This window comes from Crassostrea angulata, chromosome 3 (assembly GCF_025612915.1).
Source record: "Crassostrea angulata isolate pt1a10 chromosome 3, ASM2561291v2, whole genome shotgun sequence".
Taxonomy (NCBI): domain Eukaryota; kingdom Metazoa; phylum Mollusca; class Bivalvia; order Ostreida; family Ostreidae; genus Magallana; species Magallana angulata.
In genome coordinates, this window is record NC_069113.1 from 52,787,048 (window position 1) to 52,812,144 (window position 25,097).

The 25,097-nt window shown below is 35.9% G+C and overlaps 2 protein-coding genes across 2 annotated transcripts; both read left to right on the top strand.

Moving 5' to 3' along the window:
* Nucleotides 1-73: 73 nt before the first annotated feature.
* LOC128175275 (endonuclease 8-like 1) lies at nucleotides 74-4,582 on the top strand. The gene is made up of 6 exons (XM_052840775.1): nucleotides 74-676; nucleotides 1,043-1,162; nucleotides 1,637-1,782; nucleotides 2,489-2,644; nucleotides 2,928-2,983; nucleotides 3,201-4,582. Exons 1-6 carry the CDS (start codon nucleotides 240-242, stop codon nucleotides 3,483-3,485), a joined length of 1,200 nt encoding a protein of 399 aa, XP_052696735.1. The 5' UTR covers nucleotides 74-239; the 3' UTR covers nucleotides 3,486-4,582.
* Nucleotides 3,244-24,738, top strand: LOC128176967 (uncharacterized). The gene is made up of 21 exons (XM_052843474.1): nucleotides 3,244-3,372; nucleotides 7,638-7,867; nucleotides 9,413-9,621; nucleotides 9,873-10,103; nucleotides 10,209-10,411; nucleotides 10,675-11,010; nucleotides 11,162-11,296; nucleotides 11,486-11,571; nucleotides 11,907-12,027; nucleotides 12,250-12,322; nucleotides 12,790-12,957; nucleotides 13,996-14,143; nucleotides 14,263-14,474; nucleotides 14,547-14,777; nucleotides 14,952-15,154; nucleotides 18,356-18,721; nucleotides 18,795-18,929; nucleotides 19,026-19,111; nucleotides 21,249-21,369; nucleotides 22,028-22,100; nucleotides 24,339-24,738. Exons 2-21 carry the CDS (start codon nucleotides 7,732-7,734, stop codon nucleotides 24,552-24,554), a joined length of 3,489 nt encoding a protein of 1,162 aa, XP_052699434.1. The 5' UTR covers nucleotides 3,244-3,372; nucleotides 7,638-7,731; the 3' UTR covers nucleotides 24,555-24,738.
* The last annotated feature ends 359 nt before the right edge of the window (nucleotides 24,739-25,097 follow it).

Sequence of the window (25,097 nt, forward strand, 5' to 3'; positions counted from 1 at the left end):
TTACTGTACATTTAAAATTATCATAAGATACATTTTTTATTTTAGAATAAACAGTCAGACTTTTAAAATTTTACAAACAAGAATAAGACTTAGTTAGAAAAAAATATCAGGGAAGGATCAAGGATCTAGAAACGAAAGCAATTACCCATAGTGCCTTGAGGTAAACAAGATTTTGTGAAACAACGTGGTGATTGCTCAGAGTGTTGTGTCAGAGAAAAATTGCACCACCTTGAAGAAGCATGCCTGAATGTCCTGAACTGCATCTTGCCAGCCAGTTTGTGAATATCGTGTGTAAAGGTAGAATATTCAAAGGTCCTGTTATAAAATCGGAGGTAAGCAAACTTGCAGAAGTTGACTTCAACGGTGAATACACAATTTCTGCCGCCTCCAGGGGAAAAGAAATCAAACTTACATTAGTCCCTTATGGTAATGGAAAGAAATCTGCCAACAAACGCAAACCCCTGGATATTGTTTTTCAATTCGGAATGTCAGGAAGGTTTGATTTCGACAAGGTGGCGGAGATGAGAAAGCATGCCCACCTGAATTTCTTTACTAAAGATGAGCCGCGGATGGTGCTGAGTTATGTTGACCCAAGAAGGTTTGGAAAGTGGCAGGTGGGAGGGGACTGGTCAACAAAGAGGGGGCCGTGTGTCTTATTTGAATATGACGAATTCAGGTAATGTTACCTCAATCTACCTGATGTACAGTGTGTACATGTGATTTTGAATACCTACATGTTCATGTAGAATAACTGCCTGGGGAGTAAAGGGGTTCCAAACAATAGTATCAAGATCTAATGAGAAAACTATAGTTTGAAGAGGTTAAGGCAATGTATACAAATATAAATGGGGCAGATGAAAATTAAAATTTTGAATTTATTATTTATTAATTTTTTCAAACAGATTACTAAGATACCTTCAGCTCTGGTACACAATGACCATTCAGGAATTTCTTATGTTGTTGCTAAGCTTTAATATTGCAAGTATTTAATAAAGACTTTTTGGCTGTATGTACTACTTAAATCCCAAAATCTATATATTAGGAGGAATGTCTTGGAAAATGTGAAGAATCCAGCCTTCAACAAACCAATATGTGAATGTCTTCTAAACCAAAAGTACTTTAATGGTGTCGGAAACTACCTGAGATCAGAAATTTTGTTCAGGTAAGGTTGGAGATGGGTAAATTCATGATAAGTTTGTCAAAATTTTATATCTATAAATTGGTATTTTTACATATGCTACCTATTAATATTACCAGAATGTATGGTCTGTAGGATTATAGTGTGTGATGAACTGTTGATTTTAGCTAGCATGATGTGTAAGCTGCCAAGTGGTAATTAAATTGGAGGTGACCCACTTTGCTGCTTTTCAACCTGTTCTACGTAAATCTTTAGAATAATGCTATCTTTTAGATTTTTACTGGTGCGTATCAATTGGTTAACCAGGAAGTAAAATAGACGATCAAGGTTAATCCGAATCAGCAGGGTGCTTGTGCACTGAAGTGTGCTTGGATTGAGACGTTCCAAAAAAAGACTAAAATGAGAATTGGCAAAGTCCTTTCTCTTACAAAAGATTTTCAACTTTTATTCTTTTAACATAATAAATCCACCAAATATGAAGTGATCAGTTTATTTCAGGGCTGGGATACCCCCTTTTGTGTCAGCAAGGTCTGTATTGGAGCCCCTGACGAATGGAGTGACAAAGAGTGGGGTCAAAGTGAAAAAGGAATCCCCCGATGTCTTGGAGCTGTGTCACACAGTACCACAGGAAGTGGTCAACCTGAGTATGTTCCCACAGTCCTTCATGTGTAATATTGATGCATTGTAAATATACCGCCTCTGGGGAGTTGATTTTAATCAACTCTCCTATTCAGTCATGAGTTACTCTGGCAAACGGAAGTGAAACAGCGTTTGGACCTAAGCACAAATCATCATTGCTAACAAGACTTCGTACTTTTAAATATTTAAAAATAATCAACAAATTCCCTTAATGTATTCAGAAGCATTGTTTTTCAAGGAAACCATTTTTGTGGTCGTATCACTATGTATTCTCACGCCAGAGTTAATTATTGCTTTAGAGTTTGGAGGTGTTACTTCTATCTTTAGATATTAGACAACATGATTCGTATGGGGTTTTCCATCTATAGCTCAGAATTCTTGTCAGTAAAGCCAGATAATTCATAAAAAAAGTGTGCTTTATTATTCAAATAAAGCTGAGAAAAAACATTTACTTACCATGCGGAATTACATATTTTTGATTTTAAAATAAATAATGATTAATAAATCAACTCCTGTCAGTACTTCAGTACTTTGATTTAATGTTACATGTAAACTACTACTAAATTATGATGGAAACAATAAGCATGAATGATTTTCATAAGATAAAAGCAGAGTCTGATAGGAATTGGCACATGTACAGAATAATTATTGCTAGACAGTATACACCAATGTAAAAACAAGTTTACATGTACTTTCCTCTGTATTTTACAGAAGGCGGTGGATATGACCCGTGGGGCAGAGATAAGAACTTTGCCATTTTCATTGGATGGCTCCAGTGCTATAATAAACCAGAGATGAAAAACATGGGAGACCACAACAAGAGGACAGTATTTTACTGTGGTGACCCAGGGCCAATGGTGCCAAAAGGTAAGCCTTCAAGGCAACTCATTGAGATTCAAGATAGGTACATTATTCGAAAGCTTAGTTTACATTGAATTTTATAGTTGAAGGAAACAGAGAGACTCTTTTTCTAATGGTAGGTCTAATGAATTGTGTTATATCGGTCGTCTTCAGTGCAGTCAGCGTTGTGGAATCAGACAATCTGGCTGCTCTTAGTGATTTGCTTTGTACATCTGGTTGGTTGGTTTAAATCAGTAAATTCAATTTTGTCATTGTATTACACTTAAATACAAGACTTTCTACATTATAGATATTCAAGTAAGAGGAGTAAAAAGGTTTCCGAAACAGGCCAATGTTTCATCAAAGGTTTGTACCAAGCTTGCTTAGTTACCTCTTCTATAAGATAAGGTAATTTTTTGGCAGGATCAAATTATTTGGTGAAACAATAAACAACATAAAGACTGTAAATTTATTTATAAAAGATAGAATCTAGGGATGAATAAGTTACATTTTATCTGGAAGTGAATAAGGGAAAGATGACGTTCACCAGCAATTTGTATATTGTGTTATTTTGTGACATCAGAAAATGAAGAAAGACTTGGAGTCTTCGTCAGAGTCATCGGAGGAAGAAGAAGAGGAGGAGGAGGTTCTGACCAAAGGGAAGAAGGAAGATGAAGGCTCAAAGGCAAAACCAAAATTAGCAAGATCGTCTACAAAATCAAAATCAACAAGGCCATCTAAAAAACCAAAACAAGGTAGGTCATCAGGAAAATTGTCTCCAGCTTTGTCGTCAAAGTCAGCAAAGTCACCAGCAAAGAAAGGACAGCGACCAGATAGGGGCTCAGCCAGGTCTGCTAGAAAGAAGTAGACATACTGCAATGGCATACATTCACGCACATTTGTTGTTTTTATAGCATGTTCATTTATTTCAGTGGCAACTATTGAACTTACCATTTGGGTTTTAAAACAGAGAGATTAAGAGAGAAAATATCCAATATGTTACTTTATAAAATCTTTTTTCTGAATTAATACATTGATTAAATTGATTTGTTTGGATTACATGTGTAGCCAGATTTATTTGCATGTATACTGTAATCATTGGAAAATTTCAGATATTTAGAATTTTCTTATTCTTTTGTACATTTCACAATTAAAAATATATTTTGTTTTTGTATTCTTGAATATTTTTACATCATTATGTTTATATTATGTTTTACATTATAACATACCGTAAATGCGATAATTTTTGCAATGATCTAATTTTCGCTTTTTTCCGCAATCTCTTTGAAATCACTTAATATTATTTTGCAGAGATTTTATTCTGTATTTTTTCTATTAGAAGCTTAAAAAATCGCAAAAAAATATGACTGATGCAAATTAAAAATTCTACTCATTTCCCCCCACTTTCCCAAATTTTGTTACACACTCAAAAAAAATAAAATTGGATAAACAGTATGATACTTAACTTTGTTGATGGCAGCATCTTGAAATTTAAACCACTGTATTGTAATGGTACTTTAGCAGTATGTAAATTTCTAACTTTCAAATCCCGGTGACATTTGTCATAGCAGGAAGTTCTATAACACCTGCACCAATAAAAGTTTCTGTCCCAGGAATCTTGCTTGAGATTGTTTTAAGGAAATAATGTTTAGGTTGACCCATCACCAGTTAGCTGTTCTATAAAACCCATATTTATACAATCATGAACTAGTTAAATAATTTTCATGTGATCAAGATCCCAGTATTGACAATGGGAAAAAAGTCACCTAAATCCTTTGCTCTGATTTTTATTACATGTATTTGATTTAAGTATGGATTTGTTATGAGTTGAACATTCTCTTGTGCCATTTTGCTAACCATGGTTTTTAGCCCCAACGTTCCCCATGTGTTGATGGTGAACTATACACTTGTAATTGGGTTTGTTTTTTTGTTTTTTTTAGTTATTAAATCTGAAGGATAGCTTCATTATTTTGTTATGCTTTTTGAATTGAAGTGCTCTAAGTCATGCAAAATGTTTTAAAAAGTAATTATCGGTAACGTTTTTGTGTTTAAATTGCTTCATTGTTTTGTATAAGTACTTGATATGACATTACATATGCATTTTGTTTGGACTTAAAGAATATGTTTATTTTCAATCTTTGATTTGTTTTATTTGTGTGTTTTTTTTGACGTATTAACTTTTTGTGTTTGTGTACTAATTTACAAAACTTGGTAAGCATAATAAATACTTATATTGGAATTGCAGTTTTTAGTTCTGAATACCTTAGAATTTATGTTGGTAATTCTAATGCAGAACAAGCTTGTATAAAACTCACCCATCTACAGCAAAGTTTTTAATTCAATATTTTGAAGAGCAAGATGGACATGGTCATTCTTAGAGTAGTAATATCAAAGGTTCTACAATCCTCAGCCTCCTAGTGTTATTATAAATCATGAGTGATAATGTTATCTGTTTTTCATACCTTAAAAATGAATTGAAATAAAAAAAATTAATATGCTATCTTGATATTCAATAAAGTTTGTTAAATACTTAGATGCCATGATAAGTTAAAAGTGTTATTAAAATATTGTTTAAAAAGTTCAAATCTGCAAAAATGTTGATCAATGCATCGCCATCTTGTACTGATAACAGGAAATTTTGATAGATGTATCAACATCTTGAACCAAATACCAGTATCTTCTTACATGAAGTATTGTCGGTGTCTGTGACTCCTCAAGGCGGACCATCACAACTCAGCATAGAACAAGTCACCTCAATGTGTACCAGTATTGTAATTGGTCACCTCAATGTGTATCAGTTTTGTAATTGATCAACTCAATGTGTACCAGTATTGTAATTGGTCACCTCAATGTGTACCAGTATTGTAATTTGTCACCTCAATGTGTACCAGTATTGTAATTGGTCACCTCAATGTGTACTAGTATTTCAATTGGTCAACTCAATGTGTATCAGTATTGTAATTGGTGACCTCAATGTGTACTAGTATTTCAATTGGTCACCTCAGTGTGTACCAGTATTGTAATTGATCACCACAATGTGTACCAGTATTGTAATTGATCACCTCAATGTGTACCAGTATTGTAATTGGTCACCTCAATGTGTACCAGTATTGTAATTTGTCACCTCAATGTGTACCAGTATTGTAATTGGTCACCTCCATGTGTACTAGTATTTCAATTGGTCACCTCAATGTATATCAGTATTGTAATTGGTGACCTCAATGTGTACTAGTATTTCAATTGGTCACCTCAATGTGTACCAGTATTGTAATTGATCACCACAATGTGTACCAGTATTGTAATTGATCACCTCAATGTGTACCAGTAATGTAATTGGTCACCTCAATGTGTACTCGTATTTCAATATGTCACCTCAATGTGTATCAGTATTGTAATTGGTCACCCTAATGTGTACCAGTATTGTAATTGGTCACCTCAATGTGTATCAGTATTGTAATTGGTAACCTCAATGTGTACCAGTATTGTAATTGAACACTTCAGTGTGTACCAGTATTGTAATTGGTCACCTCAATGTGTACTAGTATTTCAATTGGTCACCTCAATGTATATCAGTATTGTAATTGGTGACCTCAATGTGTACTAGTATTTCAATTGGTCACCTCAATGTGTACCAGTAATGTAAATGGTCACCTCAATGTGTATCAGTATTGTAATTGGCCACCTCAATGTGTATCAGTAATGTAATTGGTCACCTCAATGTGTACCAGTATTATAATTGGTAACCTCAATGTGTATCAGTAATATAATTGGTCACCTCAATGTGTACCAGTATTGTAATTGGTCACCTCAATGTGTACCAGTAATGTAAATGGTAACCTCAATGTGTACCAGTATTGTAATTGGCCACCTCAATGTGTATCAGTAATGTAATTGGGCACCTCAATGTGTACCAGTATTATAATTGGTCACCTCAATGTGTATCAGTAATATAATTGGTCACCTCAATGTGTACCAGTATTGTAATTGGTCACCTCAATGTGTACCAGTATTGTAATTGGTCAACTCAATGTGTATCATTATTGTAATTGGTCACCTCAGTGTGTGCCAGTATTTCAATTGGTCGCCTCAATGTGTATCAGTATAGTAATTGGTCACCTCAGTGTGTGCCAGTATTTCAATATGTCACCTCAATGTGTATCAGTATTGTAATTGGTCACCTCAATGTGTGCCAGTATTTCAATTGGTCACCTCAATGTGTATCAGTTTTGTAATTGGTCACCTCAATGTGTATCAGTAATACGATTGGTCACCTCAGTGTGTGCCAGTATTTCAATTGATCAACTCAATGTGTATCAGTATTGTGATTGATCACCTCAATGTGTATCAGTAATGTAATTGGTCACCTCAGTGTGTGCCAGTATTTTAATTGGTCACCTCAATGTGTACTAGTAATGTAATTGGTCACCTCAATGTGTATCAGTAATGTAATTGGTCACCTAAATGTGTACCAGTATTTCAATTGGTCACCTCCATGTGTACCAGTATTGTAATTGGTCACCTCAAGGTGTACCAGTACTTCAATTGGTCACCTCAATGTATGCTAGTAATGTAATTGGTCACCTTAATGTGTACCAGTAATGTAATTGGTCACCTAAATGTGTACCAGTATTTCAATTGGTCACCTCCATGTGTACCAGTATTGTAATTGGTCACCTTAATGTGTGCCAGCATTTCAATTGGTCACATCAATAAGAACCAGTAATGTAATTGGTCATCTAAATGTGTACCAGTATTTCAATTGGTCACTTAAATGTGTACCAGTATTTCAATTGGTCACCTCAATGTGTACCAGTAATGTAATTGGTCACCTCAGTGTGTACCAGTATTGTAATTGGTCAACTCACTGTGTGAAATCGAACACTTTCGTGCATGTAACATGTGTAGAAATTCCAAATGTATTTGCTCAGGGTGGCTTGCAGACGTGCGATTCGTCTCATCAACAATATAAATATATCCATCAGTTGGGATTTGAAAATGGAATTTTATTTTTGCTTCACAGACGAACTACTTTTTAGGCTGTTAACCTATTACGAACCGACCGAATTTGATGCCCCAGAGTTCCTGCGATAAGACTAAATAAAGTAACGGCTTCAATGGACCCCTGCGCTAATGTGGACCGCATATGGCGGAGACTAGGCAGGTTTGGTCGCTATCAGGTCGTCCAGCTACTGATCACCTTGGTAACGATCTGGTCGGCGGCCTTTAGCCTGATGAGTTCCGTGTTTACAGGTAAGTCTCCTTATTCTACCTACAGTCTGACCTTATCTATTTTGAGAGAACTAACAGTAACGTGTCGAGATATCCTGCCCCGGGTCATCCCCCCCCCCCCCCACACACACGCACATGCGTTTCATACAGGAGATCTTTTAACTATACACAATCATGTGTATAGTTAATTGACCTCTTGTATGAAACAAGAGCATGTGCCCCCCCCCCCCCCCCCTTAAAGAATGAATATATTCCTCACCCACACCGTCAGAATCCTTGGTCTGCTTAATTACGAATGACCATTTTCAATAATATATAACACAAAAACACAAATATATTAAAGTACTATTCCCTGCTTTTAAAAAACTTGCACCAGCTATTATAGCTATTATCTTTGTTATAAATATATATACACACACACACCTAGTTTAGTTTCCGACCAGTACACTGTTGTGTATATGAATTGCTTGCTACACATAAACACATCTAAATAATTTCACTTCACAAACTCGTCAGACTTCTTGCACCAAATACATACATTTATTCAGTAAACGTATCTACCGCAAAATTAACAAACAATGTGTACACCAGGTCATTCACATCAATGAAGTTAGCTTGAATACGCGAATCTCTAAATAGAGAATGCAAATTAATGCAATAAGAAGACCAGTCATTCTTAGAATTGCCACTCCATTACTCTGGTCACGTTGTTAAGATAAATTTGCCAGATTGTTTTAATAATTTGCTTTTCCAGAAGAACATCATATAAGATGCTTTTCTTGCATTTTCAAATCTAGGTCAGATTCTTTGCATGGGGGAGGACGAAATCAGTTTTGTTAAATCTTATCAAAGCAGTACCTTATTCTAGCAATGAATAATCATTTATAGTACAATAAATGTATTTAGTGCAATAAGTGCATGAATTTCCGTTTTCTTTCTTTTTACATATACATGCATCTTTGACCTGCTCTTGATTTTTCTATATTAGCGGTTGTATTTCCGCTGTATTAAGTACCATCGAGAACAACAACTGAAGTAATTCTTTATTTTACCGCGTTAAAAATACTCATATTATAGAGATGTCGTTTTCAATCTCAAGTATTATAATTATTTGGATTAGTCTTCATGATATGCAACGGGGGGGGGGGGGGGGGGGGGGGGGGGTCGAGGCCTATTTTGGTAATTGTTTTGAAAATATAATACATTTTAATTTTTAAGGTGGGATTCGGACCTCGCCCTTGTTCCGCACATGCACCGTGATCAAAACTTTTATTCTATAAACTTTTCATGTTCAATAAAGTTAACTGCTTAATATTGTACACGAAATTAATATTGAAATGTATCTTTTCCTTATTAACAATAATTTTTTTTTAAAAACTTTGCCGGAAAAACTTACTTGATTGTATCTGTGTGTATTAAAGCCGGTAACGGGTGTTATATTATAATTTCTTGAAATTCAGTATTTAACATGAAATTATAATAATTCAAATTGGACCCTTTTAAAGGAGAATGACTGAGGTAGAATGTATTGCCCTGTATTTGATATGTTCTTCCTACACATTTTAGGGCACAAGCCCGTAGTTCAGTGCGCACCAATAGAGAACTCCACTTACCTAAACACCAGTGACGTCACGAGGAACATGAGGGTGGAATACAAAGAATGCGGTGTTGTAATGTACAGAAACGTGACCAATGGCACCACCCTACGACAGGAGATTCCGTGCCCCGCGGGCTACCAGTATGACATACCACGTGACCGGAGTCTGGTCACAGAGGTGCTCACTGTTGCAATCGATCATGGCCATCTCTTTGTTGCAATTAAACGTTCTTTTTTCTTTTTTTCACACCATATATATTTTGTAAAATTTAAACAGTTTTAGTTAAAACTTTTATTTAATATATAATAACGCGTGTAATTTAATTTTTACAGTTGGATATACACGAGGTTTTATCTTGATACAGTTTATAATATTAATGATACACAGTTTATTATGATATCAACTCCCTTTTGTGACTCCCCCTTTAGTTTGACCTGGTGTGTGATGACGGGAGTCTGGCCGAGGTCTCACAGATGCTGACCATGGCCGGTATGGGCCTCGGGGCGGTGCTCTCCTCTGTCATATCAGACAGGTACGGTAGGAAGGTGGTACAGGTGGGAGCCCATATCGGCATTTTCCTAGCCGGACTCGGTGTTGCGTTTGCTCCCAACTACACGGTTCTGATTATTCTAAGGTTCATTTCTGGAGCACTGCAGCAGGTGAGGTGCAAAACTTATGGAAACCATGAATAACGATGACTTTTTTTAATAAAATGCACGAAGTTCAAATTTTTTATCAATAATTTATGCAATACTATCACCCAGGCTCTAGCTGTGGTGGGGGCCGTTATAGCAATGGAGTGGGTCCCCGAGGAGAGTCGCTTTATATGTGAGGTGCTCGGTCTCCTTTTCTGGACAACAGGAGTGGTCCTTGTGACCCCGATAGCTTACCTGATGCGAGACAACACGTGGCGGGAGTTACAGATCGCTCTGACCCTCTGTTCCTCCTACAGCCTGATCCAGTATTGGTACGCAACTAAATCGCCATCATTTTATCTTTGCTAGACTTTTTTCATGTAACATCCTTATCAATGCATGCGTGTTTAGCTAATTTTTTTTTTTTTTACAATTCTACGTTGCTTGCAAAATTGGTCTTTACGTAAACAAAGCTAGTAACATACGCATATTTTGACTGTTTATAGAGGGGGTTGTATTTTGTTTTAAGGTCTCTGAGATTTTTTCTGTAGAGAAGGGTCTATAATATTTCAGTAATTTTGTGTCCCATTGCTAGGATTCAGGATGAATCGGTCAGATGGTTACTGATGAACGGGAAAACAAAGGAAGCAGAACAAATACTGCGAAGGGCAGCTAAGTGGAACAAAGTCAACTTTGATGACGTCATATCAACTGATGCAGTACATGCCAACAGTCTTGATACGATTTCTCGTGAATTAGAAGGAACAGAAATGTCAAAAGAGCACATACAGGAAGTGGGTCATGTAGAGAATTCTGGGAGTGTTAAGTCTCACAGAGATGACAACGGTTTTACTGTAGAACGGTACTCCGTGATCACAATATTCAGAAATAAATATATCCTTAAGAATTCTGTGATCATGTGGTTTACATGGTACGCATACACCATCCTAAATTTTGAATGTCCTATGTTTTTTTAAAGTGTACATTATATGGACTAAATAGTATATAGACTAGATAGTATGCATGCTCAAACTCACCTTCTGTATCCTATTTTGACTAGTTTTCATTGGTCACTATTTTAGGCTGACTGACAGTTTGACCTATTTTGGTCTGACACTGACAGCGACAACTTTGGCCGGGAATCGATTCTTGAACTATTTTTTATCGGGAGCTGTGGAGTATGTTGCATGTTTTCTAGAGTATAACATGATGAAAAGGTAACAAGCTAAATCAGGACTTTTAAATTGTTTAAACCGAACTTTCTTACATCATTTCTTTTTATTACTATTCTTTACTACCAGTAAATAAAAAAACAGTATACGATTCAATTTCCTAAAATTGTAACATGGAAGTTTTGTTTTAACCTGTTTTTTGCCAAATATGTGTACTGAAAACCTGTAACATAGAATTGGTCGGAGGTCTATCACCATTATTTTCCACGCCACCTCTGCTATAGCCCTGCTGATTGCAACCCTGGTCCATTCTTTTGGAGGTAAAAATTATGTCCAGTTTTTAACTACTGGTATGACTTAATCCTATCTTGGTGATGGAATCCACTGTCTGACGTCTGACAATACTAAATTCACCTCTCTCTCTCTCTCTCTCTCTCTCTGAAACCTGACCTTTATTTATTTTACAACGAATAATAAACAAGTTCTACAACTTATATTAATATCTTTTGTTGGCACGGGTGTCAGCGCGAGGGGGTCATTGGTGTGGGAAGAAGCCGGAGTACCCGGAGAGAACCAATCTCTCTTTCTCTATGTAAAGGCTCACTCCAATTTTTAATAAATTCCTGTGATAAAAGATCAGTTTTCTTTGTTACAGGGGTGGAATCCTCAATGACAACGACATCATTAGTTTTCACCTTGATTGGTAAAATGGCCATCACCGGCTCTTTTAGCACGATATTTCTCTTTACACCAGAACTTTATCCTACCAATCTAAGGCAAGTAGATACAATCCACCCATTTACTTATGGAGGTGGTTTCATTTTCCCTCTAGTTATATACAAGTTAAGGCAACCTTTTTTTTTTTAAATCTGTAAATAATTTTACCTAGAATTGAAGATCCTTAGATAAACAAATGTTGTTATCTATCATTAATATGTTATTTTAGATAAATTTCGCGTTCAGTTTTATCAATTTGCGTTTACTGTTGATTGTTCCAGGAATGTTGGAATTGGGATGTCGTCTGCTTTCGCTCGTCTTGGTGGCATGTTGTCCCCTTTTGCTGGAACCTTGGTGCGACCTTAAGCAACCTGTCGAAAAAGATATAGCATGCAGATACATTTGATATATTTCTTCAGATCGATTATTTGTTTCAACAAACATATATGTAAAAGACATTAATAAGCACGTACCATACGATTTCTTAAAAGTCACCCTCAATGATATTCACATTTTAACGTAACAGTAAGACTATATTTTTACTGTATGGAAATATCTCCAAGGTTCAGTTTGTTACATATTTTTACCTTGAACTGAATTATAAGATAGACTAAGATTGATAGTATTTAACACAAGCTATCTTTGATAAAATCTGAGAATCTTTTGCAATGAATCCAGTTTGTAAAATAAACCTGTCCATATATTAAATTGTTTTATAGATACGTACATTTTAGTATATGTTTTTTTTTCTACTGGTCTACGCTTTAAATCGATTTGTTGACATGCATAGTTTGTAAATTTTTATTTGCGTATTTTGACAGGCCAAGCAGGCGTCGTGGGCTCCTGCTGCTATTTTTACCTGTATGTGCTTCCTCGTCACAGTGGCAGTGACCAATCTACCAGAGACACGTGGGGTCGAACTCCCGTCGACCATTGGCGAACTTGAAGAGTGGCACAAAAAGCAGACAACAAAAAAGAAGACAAACGCCTAATAGATATTTCTTCCAGTGAAATCATGAAACTTGGAAACCCTGTACTTTCTTCGCTCATTGTTCACAGCTTATTGAAGATGATACATAGAAATCGTAAACTATACTTATTATTGCTTTTCTCTGAAAAAAGTTCATGTTACATGCAAACAAATACTGTATACAGGGTTATTTTCGCCCCGTGTTATTTTCGCCCTTTTACACTTGCAAACAGTTTCGCCCAGTTTTGAATTCACACAAACACGCATGTGTACTAAAGAGATAACTTGGAACATTGGAATTCGCCCCCTCTGAAATAAGCCTGCTGGCAACGATGGCGAAAGAGGCGAAAATAAAACGGGGGCGAACATTTCCCTGTATACAGTATCTATATAAATACTTAATATAAACTAGATTATTCCTGGATTCTTTATCTCGGAGTTCAGCGCTTATGATTTTCAAGTGCTTAACTGATGGGACAAATTTAAAAACTCGCTACCATTGATTTCATAGAAAATCAAATAAAGCATGGCTTTGTTAATACAGAATAGGTAATGAAACTGAATTAATTCTTCTCTCTGATGTGTTTCCTGAAATGGTCAGTTACGGACTCAAATTGTCAAATTCTCAATTTGTCAGAGGTCTACAAATTTACTAAAGTTTAAGAGGCTGTCCCTCTAATTACAAAGAATGAAAATCACGCAGCATTCCTTCGCTTTAATACGAAATACTTTAAAGATATTTTAATTTCTTAAAATATAATTAGTACATTGTGTACCAGATATATGAATCTGAAAACGGTAATCAAATAAATCTTTCAAATACTCTAAATACAGATATCTCAAAGCATATAGAAAATTATAAAGCGTGACGCATTCCCCGGTAGGACATTTTCCCCGAATAACAATACATATCGTGACTTATAGGGGGTACTTTTATCTTAAAATTTAGTTTAAGTGATCATCTATGGCTAATCTGAAGATCATCGTATGCAAGTACACGCACAAACTGTGAATCTTCGTAAAACGTAGTTACTACAGTAGTTGTTTGGGCGAATAGAGAGGTACAACTATGGACCCGTACACTAATGTCGACGAGATCTGGATTGCTCTGGGAAAGTTTGGAAAGTTCCAGATCACTCAACTGCTCGTTTCGTGGATAGCGATCTTATCCTTGTGCTTCCAGCTACTGAACGTGGTTTTTATTGGTAAGACATTTTTCAACAAAAATACCTTAACATTCTACTTTTTAATAAAAAAAACAATTAAATCAAATCAGTTATGGATAAAAAACAACCATGAAACCTTTCAATATTTTTGTTCTCAGGATACAGACCGACCTTTCAATGTGCACCAATAGAGAACCTCACTCTTCTGTCGGCACAGTTTCCTGGTGACGCCGACATTTTTGTGACCTACGACAAGTGTAGTGTAAACATTTACAGGAACAACACGAACGGATCCGTGCTGCTAGAGGAGCGAGACTGTCCGAATGGATACTCCTACTCCACTCCGAAAGACGCGACTTTCGTTACTGAGGTAGACCAATTTATCGGTGAATATTTCTTAACGCTGTTCCAGAATGATCTGATTGGTCCGTTTCTGTTGTAGCTTGACCTTGTCTGTGACAATGCAGCGCTGGCAGAGCTCACGCAGACAATGACGATGGTGGGACAAGGTTTGGGCGCCATGCTTGCGTCTTCCATGGCGGACAGATTCGGTCGGAAGACCATCCACCTGAGCTCCCACATCGCCCTCTATCTGGTTGGCTTTGGTGTGGCCTTTGCTCCAAATTACACCGTGCTGATCATTTTAAGGTTTATCACAGGAGCTATCCAACAGGTTAAAAAAACACCAATAAATACTAAGTATTTAATGATTCTTTTAACTCAATAAGTTCCTATAAAGGAATAAAAAAACCCCAAAAAACCCAACAACAATAACACCTATCTCTTTTAACAAGAACTTTTTAAAAAGACAACTAATCTGCTTGTGCATGCGCATTTTCTTTGTCAGGGAGTCGCCATGTCCGGTGCAGTTATAGCGTTGGAATGGGTCCCGACCAACAGCCGGTACCTGGTGGAGATCTCCTCCCTGCTGTTCTGGTCCACCGGTGTGTGTGCTATCGCTTTGTTTGGTTACCTGATGCAGAGCTACTCCTGGAGATACTTACAGCTGGCCTTTACTCTTTATTCCTCATTCTCTCTCATTCAGTACTGGTAAGTGGACGGGGTAACGAGAGATTTTGTATCATCACGTTTGGGGTAATGAGGGATTTTTTATCATCATGACTGGCTGGCAATGGTTTACCTCTTTGTCAGATGCAATTTCACGTCTCAAATTCAATGATCCACCAAAATTTTCAAAGAAAGTTACATGTAGACGACTTTGAACTAAAGAAACGAAAACATGATGCAAAAATATTATGATATACGGGGTTGAATTGTTTGTAGGCTTTTGAAAGCGCTTGAATTTTTTTTAGCTCACCAAGACGAAGTCAAGGAGAGCTTATGCTATACCCTCGGCGTCGGCGGTGGCGTCGGCGTCGGCGTCCGGACCTGGTTAAAGTTTTTGTTGCAGGTCCTGTATCCAAGCTATTACTTGTCCTATCTTCACCAAACTTGCATGGATGATGCATCTGGACCTACTTATGGACTTTAAAGACTTGGATGCTGAATCTGGGTCCTAAATTTCAGATGCTGGAGGAGGTTAAGGTTGTTGGACCAGGTTAAAGTTTTTGTTGCAGGTGCCCTTTGATAGCAATATCTTAGTTACTGCTGGTCCGTACTTCACCAAACTTGTATGGATGGTGTGTCTTATGATACTGATGAACCAGACAGGCTTGAGTGCCGAATCTGAGCTATAGGTTTCGGATGCTGGAAGAGGTTAAGGTTTTTGGAGCAGGTTAAAGTTTTTGTTGCGGGTGCCCATTGATAGCAATATCTAAGTTACTACTGGTCCTAACTTCACCAAACTTGTATGTATGATGCGTCTTATGATACTGATGCACCCGACAAGCTTGAATGCTGAATCTGAGCAATAGGTTTTGGATGCTGGAAGAGGTTAAGGTTTTTAGAGATGGTTAAAGTTTTTGTTGCAGGTGCTCTCTGATGATTATATCTTAGTTACTACTGGTCCTAACTTCACCAAACTTGTATGGATGGTGCGTCTTATGATACTGATGCACCTGACAAGCTTGAATGCTGAATCTGAGCAATAGGTTTCGGATGCTGGAGGAGGTTAAGGTTTTAAGAGCTGGTTAAATAAAGTTTTTGAAACAGGTGCCCTCTGATGATGATATCTTAGTTATTACTTGTCCTTACTTCACCAGACTTCCATGGATGGTGTGTCTTATGATACTGATGCACCTGACAGGCTTGAATGCTGATTCTGGTTTCGGATGCTGGATAAAGTTAAGTTTTTAGGAACAGGTCACATGTTTAATAGATGATAGTACTATTTCAAACTTGCACAGTTGATTTAACTGTAATATGAATGAATCGCAGAGGTAGCTTCAGATGCAGAGCTTGATCTCCATTATCAAGGATGCTAAAAAATAAATCTTAGTTATTACAGGTCCTAACTTCACCAAACTTGAATGGATGGTGGTCTTATGATACAGATGCACCTGACAGGCATGGATGCTGAATCTGAGCCATAGGTTGCGGATGCTGAAGGAAGTTAAGGTTTCAATTGCTAGTGCCCTCTGATGATGATATCTTACATGTAGTTATTACTTGTCCAAACTTCACCAAACTTGCATGGATGATGCGTCTTATGATACCAATGCACCTGATGGGCTTGAATGCTGAATCTGAGCCATAGGTTTCGGATGCTGGATGAGGTTTAGTTTTTTGGAACAAGTCACATGTTTTATAGATGATAGCTTGCATAGTTGATTTAACTTTATTATAAATTAAATGCAGAGGTTGCTTCAGATGCAGAGCCTGATCTCCATTATCAAGGATGCTAAAGAAATCTCCTACCTCACTCAAACCAGCTCGATAGATAGAAGTGTTTGTTGATAAATGATATAACATGATTCCTATGATATAGTTTTGTATGATATGAAACAATATTGTTTGATATGATACAATATGATATCATATGTTATATTATAAAAAGTTATACGATACAATATGATATTGTATCAATTTTTTCGATATTTTATGATATGATATTGTATCATGATATTGTTATGTATAGTATTGTATATTATGATACAATATTATATAATATTATATTGTATTTTTAATTTATCATTTTATCACATGATACAATTACATAAGATATTGCAAAATATTATATTGTATCCTATGATACAATTTTGTATATTCTATAATATTGTATCATACAATATTGTATAATATGATATTGGTTTCAGTAATATAGAATTATATCACATGAAATTGTGTTATATGATATTGTAATATTATATTATATTGTATCATACGATATTGTATGATATGATATTGGTTTATATGATATATTATCATATCACATGAAATTGTATTTTATGATATTGTAATATATATTATTGTGTCATATGATACAATATGTATAATATAATAATGTATTTTATAATATTTTACTTTATCACATTATATTGTATCATTTGATAAGATACAATGTTGGAATCAAATTATATTGTATTATATGATATAATATCATATAATGTATCAAATATGTTTCAGTGTCATTCAATACAATATCATACTATATTATACAATATAATATCATGTTTCAATGTTATGATGTATTATGTAATATGATATTGTAATATTGATACTATATTGTATTATATTTTATGATATTGTATTATGTGATCAAATACAATAAGGTATAACACAATACAATGTCATATCATACGTTACAATATCATATCTCATTATTGTTTATAACGGTATTTTATTGTATTATATGATATATATTATAAATATGACATGATGCAATATTTAATTTTATATCATTGTATTGATTAACATATGAACATATGATTATCATAAAAAAAAATTATCAGATGATAAACGATATTTTGTCAAAACAGAATCCATGAATATCCAAGATCATAAAGTATGATTTTCATATAAAATGATAAAGGTGGTCTTATAAGGGTGATGCTCCGTCTCGGTGAGCTTAGTAATCTATGATTACCTATGTTTTAATTTCAAATTTATGTTTTAACTAAGTGGCTAAAACGTAGACAGCAGAGATGCATGGCCGATTGTTGACATTATCATTTAGACTTTTATGGCTAAGTTTATTTTTGTATTAATTTAGTTTGATTGATCAAACTGACAAGAAAACATTTGATAACCTTATTAGTTGAACTATTTTATCGTCGTTAAAATCTATTGATACGAAATTTGCAAAGACTACTTAATTTTGGTTAATTCTGGATTAATTTTGTCTCTACTAAGGGTGCAAGAAGAATCTGTTCGGTGGCTCCTCATGAATGGCCGGGTCAAGGAGGCCGAGAGGATAGTGAGGAAGGCCGCGCGGTGGAACAATGTCAGCTATGAGGAGGTCATAGCCAAAGCATCGCTAAAAGCCGCGGAAACAAAGACATTGCTGTATAATGGCGCCGACAAAATGGCGGACACCTGGGGGAGGGATCAAAGGGAGACGGGCGAGGTCATGGAATTGAATGGCATTTCTGTGACCCCCGAGACCCAAACTGTCCAAGAAAAAGAAAGCAAAGATTACAGCGTAGAACGCTACAATATAATCACAGTACTGAGGACCAGACGTCTGTGTGTGAACTCAATGATCATTTGGTTCTCATGGTAAGATTTATCTCGATATTTATCCGGATGGTTTCAGATAGGATATTTGCTAAGACATTTTAATTGTTTTCAGGATCACGATCAACTTGACCTATTATGCTTTAACCTTGACCTCGACATCCTTGGCTGGGAACATGTACATGAACTTTTTCCTGAACGGGACGATGGAGTACGTAGCGTGTTTTGTTGAGATGTTCCTGTTACAACGGTAAATATGACGCCTACAGGTAACGTACACATGATAAGCAGGTTTGAGGTGGAATTGTAGGGATGTAATATTAATGTATTGACGACTTATTTACAGCATGGGTCGGCGTCCGGCGGTTGCCATACTTCACCTGGTTACCGGGGTGGCCTTGGCGGCCGCTACTCTGCTCAACCACTTTGCAGGTTGGAAACAATGCTTTTTCATCCGGTCTTTATTTGTTTAAAACTCATATCGAAGTACCTTGTTATTTTCTTCAACAACGAATAATTAGGCATTTACATGTATAACGAGTAAATTTTCATCCGGTTTTTAGCTCACCTGAGCTAAAGGCTCAAGTGAGCTTTTCTGTTCACAATTTGTCCGTTGTCTGTCGTTGTCGTTGTCGTCGTAGTCGTCGTCGTTGTTGTCGTCGTCGTTGTAAACTTTTCACATTTTCATCTTCTTATCAAGAACCACTGGGCAGATTTCAACCAAATTTGGCACAAAGCACCACTAGGTAAAGGGAATTCAAGTTTATTCAAATGAAGGGCCACGCCCTCTTTAAAGGGGAGATAATTGACAATTATTGAAAATTTATTGGTATTTTTCAAAAATCTTCTTCTCAAAAACTGTTCAGCCTGAAAAGTTTAAACTTGTGTGGAGGCATCCTCAGGTAGTGTAGATTCAAGTTTGTTCAAATCATGGTCCCCGGGGGTAGGGAGGGGCCATAATTGGGGGATCAAGTTTTACATTAGAATATATAGAGAAAATCTTTAAAAATCTTCTTCTCAAAAAGTATTAGGCAAGAAAAGCTCAAATTAAAATTGGAGCATCCTCAGATAGTGTAGATTCAAGTTTGTTCAAATCATGGTCCCCAGGGGTAGGGTGGGGCCACAATTGAGGGATCAAGTTTTACATAGGAATATATAGAGAAAATCTTTAAAAATCTTCTTCTCAAGAAGTATTAGGCCAGGAAAGCTCAAATTTAATTGGAAGCATCTTCAGGTAGTGTAGATTCAAGTTTGTTCAAACCATAGTCCCTGGGGGTAGGGTGGGGCCACAAGGGGGGACCAAGTTTTACATAGGAATATATAGAGAAAATCTTTAAAAATCTTCTTCTAAAATACTATTAGGCCAGGAAAGCTCAAATTTAAGTGGAAGCATCCTCAGATAGTGTAGATTCAAGTTTGGTCAAATCATGGTCCCCGGGGGTAGGGTGGGGCCACAATTGGGGGATAAATTTTATACAGGAATATATAGACAAAATCTTTAAAAAATTTCTTTTAAAAACTATTTGGCCAAGAAAGCTCAAATTGGTGTGTAACCATCCTCAGATAATGTAGATTCAAGTTTGTTCAAATCATGGTCCCTGGGGGTAGGGCGGGGCCACAATGGGGGATAAATTTTTTATATATAGAGAAAATCTTTAAAAATCTTCTTCTCAAAACTATATTGCCAGCAAAGCCCAACTTTGAGTGGAAGCATCCCCAGATCATATACATTCAAACTTGTTTAAATAATAGTCCAGGGGTAGAGTGAGGCCACAATGGGGGATGAATTTTTACATAGGAATATATAGAGAAAATCTTTAAAGACCTTCATTTGAAAGACTATTTTTGCCAGAAAAGCTTAAACTTGTGTAGAGGGATCCTTGGGTAGTGTAAATTCAAGTTTGCAAAATCACAGTCCCTAGTGGTAGGGCGGGGCCGTGATGGCAGTTTGAATTTTTACATAGGAATAAAAAGAGAAAAAATTAAAAAATATTCTTGGAAAGTTTTCAGTCCAAAACTCAGTACTTAGTGTGAAAGCACAGGTTATGCAGATTTAAGTTTGATGAAACCATGATTCCCTAGAGAAAATTGGGGCCACGAAATGGGGGGTAGGGGTATATAGGATAGAGAAAAATCTTCTTACAGGTACAACAACAAAAGGGGCTAAGTATTTACCCCCAAAAAGAGGTGGGTAAAAATTTGCAGATTTTCAATTTTTTTTTTAGCAAGATCTACTGTACTTAGTTGTCAAGATATTTTGATACTGTAATACTAATTTGATCAGAATTAAGGTAATTGTTGCTCAGATGAGCGATGTGGCCCCTGGACCTCTTATTGTTTGTTAAAGATTCACATTGTAATACCTTGTTGATTTCTTCAACAAATGTAATTAAGCATTTACATAATATCATATAACGATAAAAACAACCTCTTTGGTGGTATGATTTTAAGTCACTTATAATCGTATTGAGGAAGGATGGTAATATGTACATAGAATTGAACAGTATAGCTTCTTCCATACTCTTCACTAATACTTGTATAAACATTTAAAGCAATCTTTTTATTTCAGATGGTAACAGTGACATGATGACTGCGTCAGTAGCTTTTTCTTTCACGGGGAAAATGGCGATAACGGCAGCATTCAGCGCTGTGTTTTTGTATACCCCGGAGCTGTACCCCACAAACCTTAGGTGAGCTCTGGACAATCCATGTATTTTTCTTTGATAATTAAGAACGATGACAAAAACATCTCATTTAATATGTGTCTACGTCAATGTTTTGACGAAATGTTATAGAATATTAGTATTCTTGGTCACATGCGCATACAATATTGAAATCAGGAATTTATAGCACCGAGCCACACAATTTATCCGGAAAAGAATAGGAATTATTGACTTAAAATATGAAGTAATCTGCATGAGATGATTAAGTTTATCAATATTGGATAAATCACAATTACTAGTAGTTCAAATACTACTGTGGTTTCATCAATATTCGTTGAATACCAATTTTCGTGGATTTCGTTATTAAATTGATCCACGAAATTAAATGTTCATTGAAGTGCAATTTCTATTAACAGCTTGTATTGATAGGGTCATTGGCCACGAATTAACGTTTTCTTGAAACTGTGATTTTCACTTTATCCACGAAAATTGATACCCTTGAATATTAATGAAACCACAGTAGTACTTTTGATCTATCAATTTACAACGGTGAAAATACCTGCATAAGGTAATAATACATATCCATTCTATGATTTATTTAACATTTTACATTGACCAGTACCATAAACAGCGCTACATATACATGTATCTCACATCTCACCTTAACCCACATTTCTGTTTGTAGAAGTGTCGGTATAGGCTTTGCTTCAGCCATTGCGCGAATTGGTGGAATGCTGGCTCCATTTGCTGGGTTGTTTGTAAGCATTAACAAAAATATTTCTTAACGTTAGTTTACACCATTATTTAGCCGCCTCTTAAGAGACCAAATAAAAAAAAATTTACGGACATGAATGTAGTGTAATTAAACCAGTCAATCTGGCCTAAAAAATTGTCCAACCTCTAAGTAATAGCAACAAAAGGTTTCCTGGTATATGTATCAATTCAATCTATTGACATATTCTATTGATCATATAAAAATGCATCTTAAAATTACAGGTAAACAGCAAACTATAAGTGTTATCAAAACACAATTCACATTTATTGTTTTAGCTCACCTGAGATGAAAGCCGATCAAAATTTGTCCGTTGTGTGTAAACTTTTCACATTTTCATCTTCGTCTCCAGAACCACTGGGCAGATTTCAACCAAACTTTGCACAAGGCATCACTGGGTGTAGAGATTTCAAGTTTGTGCAAACGAAGGGCCACACCCCTTTTAAAGGGGAAATACACTGTAATTTAGAAATTTATTGGTATTCAAAAATCTTTTTTAAAAAAAAACATATGGTCAGAAAAGCCGTAACTTGTATGGAAGCATCGTCAAGTAGTGTTTATTAAAGTTTGTTCTTCATGGTCTCTGAAGGTAGGGTGGGGCCAAAATGGGGGATGAATTTTTAAATAAGAATGTTTAGAGAAAATCTTTGAAAATCTTCTTCTCAAAAACTATTTGGCCAAAAAAGCTTAAACTTGTGTGCAGGCATCCTCAGGAAGTGTAGATTCAAGTTTGTTCAAATCATGGTCCCTGGGGGTAGGGTGGGGCCACAAATAGGGGGGGGATCAAGTTTTACATGGAAAAGTATAGAGAAAATCTTCTCAAAAACCATTTGGCCAGAAAAGGTTAAATTTGTGTGAAAGCATCCTCAGACAGCGTAGATTCAAGTTTGTTCAAATCATGGTCCCCGGGGGTAGGGTTGGGTCACAGTGGGGGTGGGTGGGTCAAGCTTTACATAGGAGTATATAGAGAAAATCTTCTTCTAAAAAACTATAAGACCAGAAAAGCTCAAATTTGAGTGGAAGCATCCTCAGATAGTAAAGATTGTTTAAATCATGGTCCCCAGGGGAAGTAACTTGTGTGAAAGCATGAGTTGTATAGATTAAAATTTGATCAAACCATGAGAAAAGTGGGGCCATAAAGTGTGTGTGTGTGGGGGGGGGGGGGTCACATGGGTATAGAGAAAAATCTTCTTACAGGTACAACAACAAAAGAGGCTTGATATTTACCATTAAAATATGTGGATAAAACTCTTTAGATTTTTCAATTTTTTGAGCAAGATCTACTATACTGATTTGTCAAGATATTTTGATACTGTACTGTAATTCTAATTTGATCAGAGTTAAGGCAACTATTGCTCAGGTGAGCGATGTGTCATCTGGGCCTCTTGTGTAACTAATTGTCAAATGTATGGAAAACGGGAATATACCCTAAGATAGTATCGTTATAACAGCAATGATAACAAAGTGTTCCTAGTCAACCATTGTGTTCATTGTAGTAAAAGTCTATACCAATTTGTAGTCTAAGTTCAACACAAATCAATACAGTCAATTATGTGTAAACGGTTTTCTGTTTAATCTATATATTATATATAATAATCAAAACTCTGTCTTATTTGATGAATGAATTAATGTCCTTTCTTTTTAGAACACAGACATATTTACGCATCTCAAAAAAAACCCATTAATGATGATAAAGTGTACTGAAAAAGCATAAAAAATTGATGAATTTAAACTTAATATAAGAATTATTACTCCTGTGAAAAATGTATTTTTCTTTCCAAAGCATTAAACATCTAAACTGAGATAAAAATAAAAACAGAGAAAAATCTCCCACCAAATACTGGTAAAATAATTAGGATTACAAGAAGGAAAAGTAATCTAATGTAATCGATTACTTCTAAAACTGGATGTAATCAGCTTGTAATCGATTACTCTTAAAACCCAATGTAATTGTAATTTAACCGATTACTTTTGAAAGTAAATGACCCTATCCCTGCTCCCACCCACGAATTGACATTCTCGACAAAACTATGAAAAATCAGTTTTTATACTGAAACTAACAATCGACGTCCCACGAAATGACATCCCCACGAATAATCAAATAATCTACAATCCACGAGAATTGGCCCCACGAAATTAAATGACTCCAGTAAACACACTTCATGTCATACCATTTCAAATGTAAGATTTTGGTTCTCGATGCCCATTTCTATTTACAATACAGGCGGCGTACGTGCCGTGGGCCCCGGGGACAATTTTCTCCGTGCTGTGTCTCGTTGTGGCTGGCATTGTGTTATATCTACCGGAAACCCGAGGAGTGGAGCTACCGACAAACCTGGCCGCACTCAACTCGTGGTACAAGGAGAACTCTGGGACAGACAGAAACCAGAGAAATAAACGGAATAAAGTGATCACAAAAATTATGTCTGACCAGACCTAGTGTGTGGGTAAATGTGACTTCCATTGTCGCTGGTATTTTGTTGTTAATTTTTTTAATTTAAAGCTTTTCAGTCATTTAAAATTATGTCAATATATTTTCATGTCTATAAATTTTTCGTAGTATAATTCCTTGTTATTGTTTGCCATCACAATTGCTATGAAGGAGTTCATGTACATTTACATCATTATGCTCTCAGAGGGTTTTTTCTTAGAGCGGTTTTTATTATAAGGTTTCGATAAAAATGCCGTTTGCCTAATTAAATAACAGATTTAAAATTTGCCTAGAGAGAGCAATGATTTTAGAGAAAAAAGAGTAAACAAATTGTTGAGGATTTGTCTTGAAAAATAACAAGTTAATTATGGCTGGTGTCGCTCAATTGAGAGAAGTGGCCTCTTAGCCTCTTGATTATCTTCAAACCTACTTAACACAATGCATACTTACTGCGTAATTGGCTTTCAGGTTTGTTCATACGAAGAGTCAGACCCTCTTACAATGGTAATTTACACAAAAATTATGAGAACGGGTTCTTTAAAGGAGTATGTT

Bases quoted from the DNA above. Each gene is read 5' to 3' on its own strand.
- LOC128175275 (XM_052840775.1), top strand. From the start codon at position 240: ATGCCTGAATGTCCTGAACTGCATCTTGCCAGCCAGTTTGTGAATATC. The intron at 1,163-1,636 runs GTAAGGTTGGAG...AGTTTATTTCAG, and splicing joins AGATCAGAAATTTTGTTCAG to GGCTGGGATACCCCCTTTTG. The intron at 1,783-2,488 runs GTATGTTCCCAC...TGTATTTTACAG, and splicing joins ACAGGAAGTGGTCAACCTGA to AAGGCGGTGGATATGACCCG.
- LOC128176967 (XM_052843474.1), top strand. From the start codon at position 7,732: ATGGACCCCTGCGCTAATGTGGACCGCATATGGCGGAGACTAGGCAGG. The intron at 7,868-9,412 runs GTAAGTCTCCTT...TACACATTTTAG, and splicing joins GATGAGTTCCGTGTTTACAG to GGCACAAGCCCGTAGTTCAG. The intron at 14,144-14,262 runs GTAAGACATTTT...TTTTGTTCTCAG, and splicing joins ACTGAACGTGGTTTTTATTG to GATACAGACCGACCTTTCAA.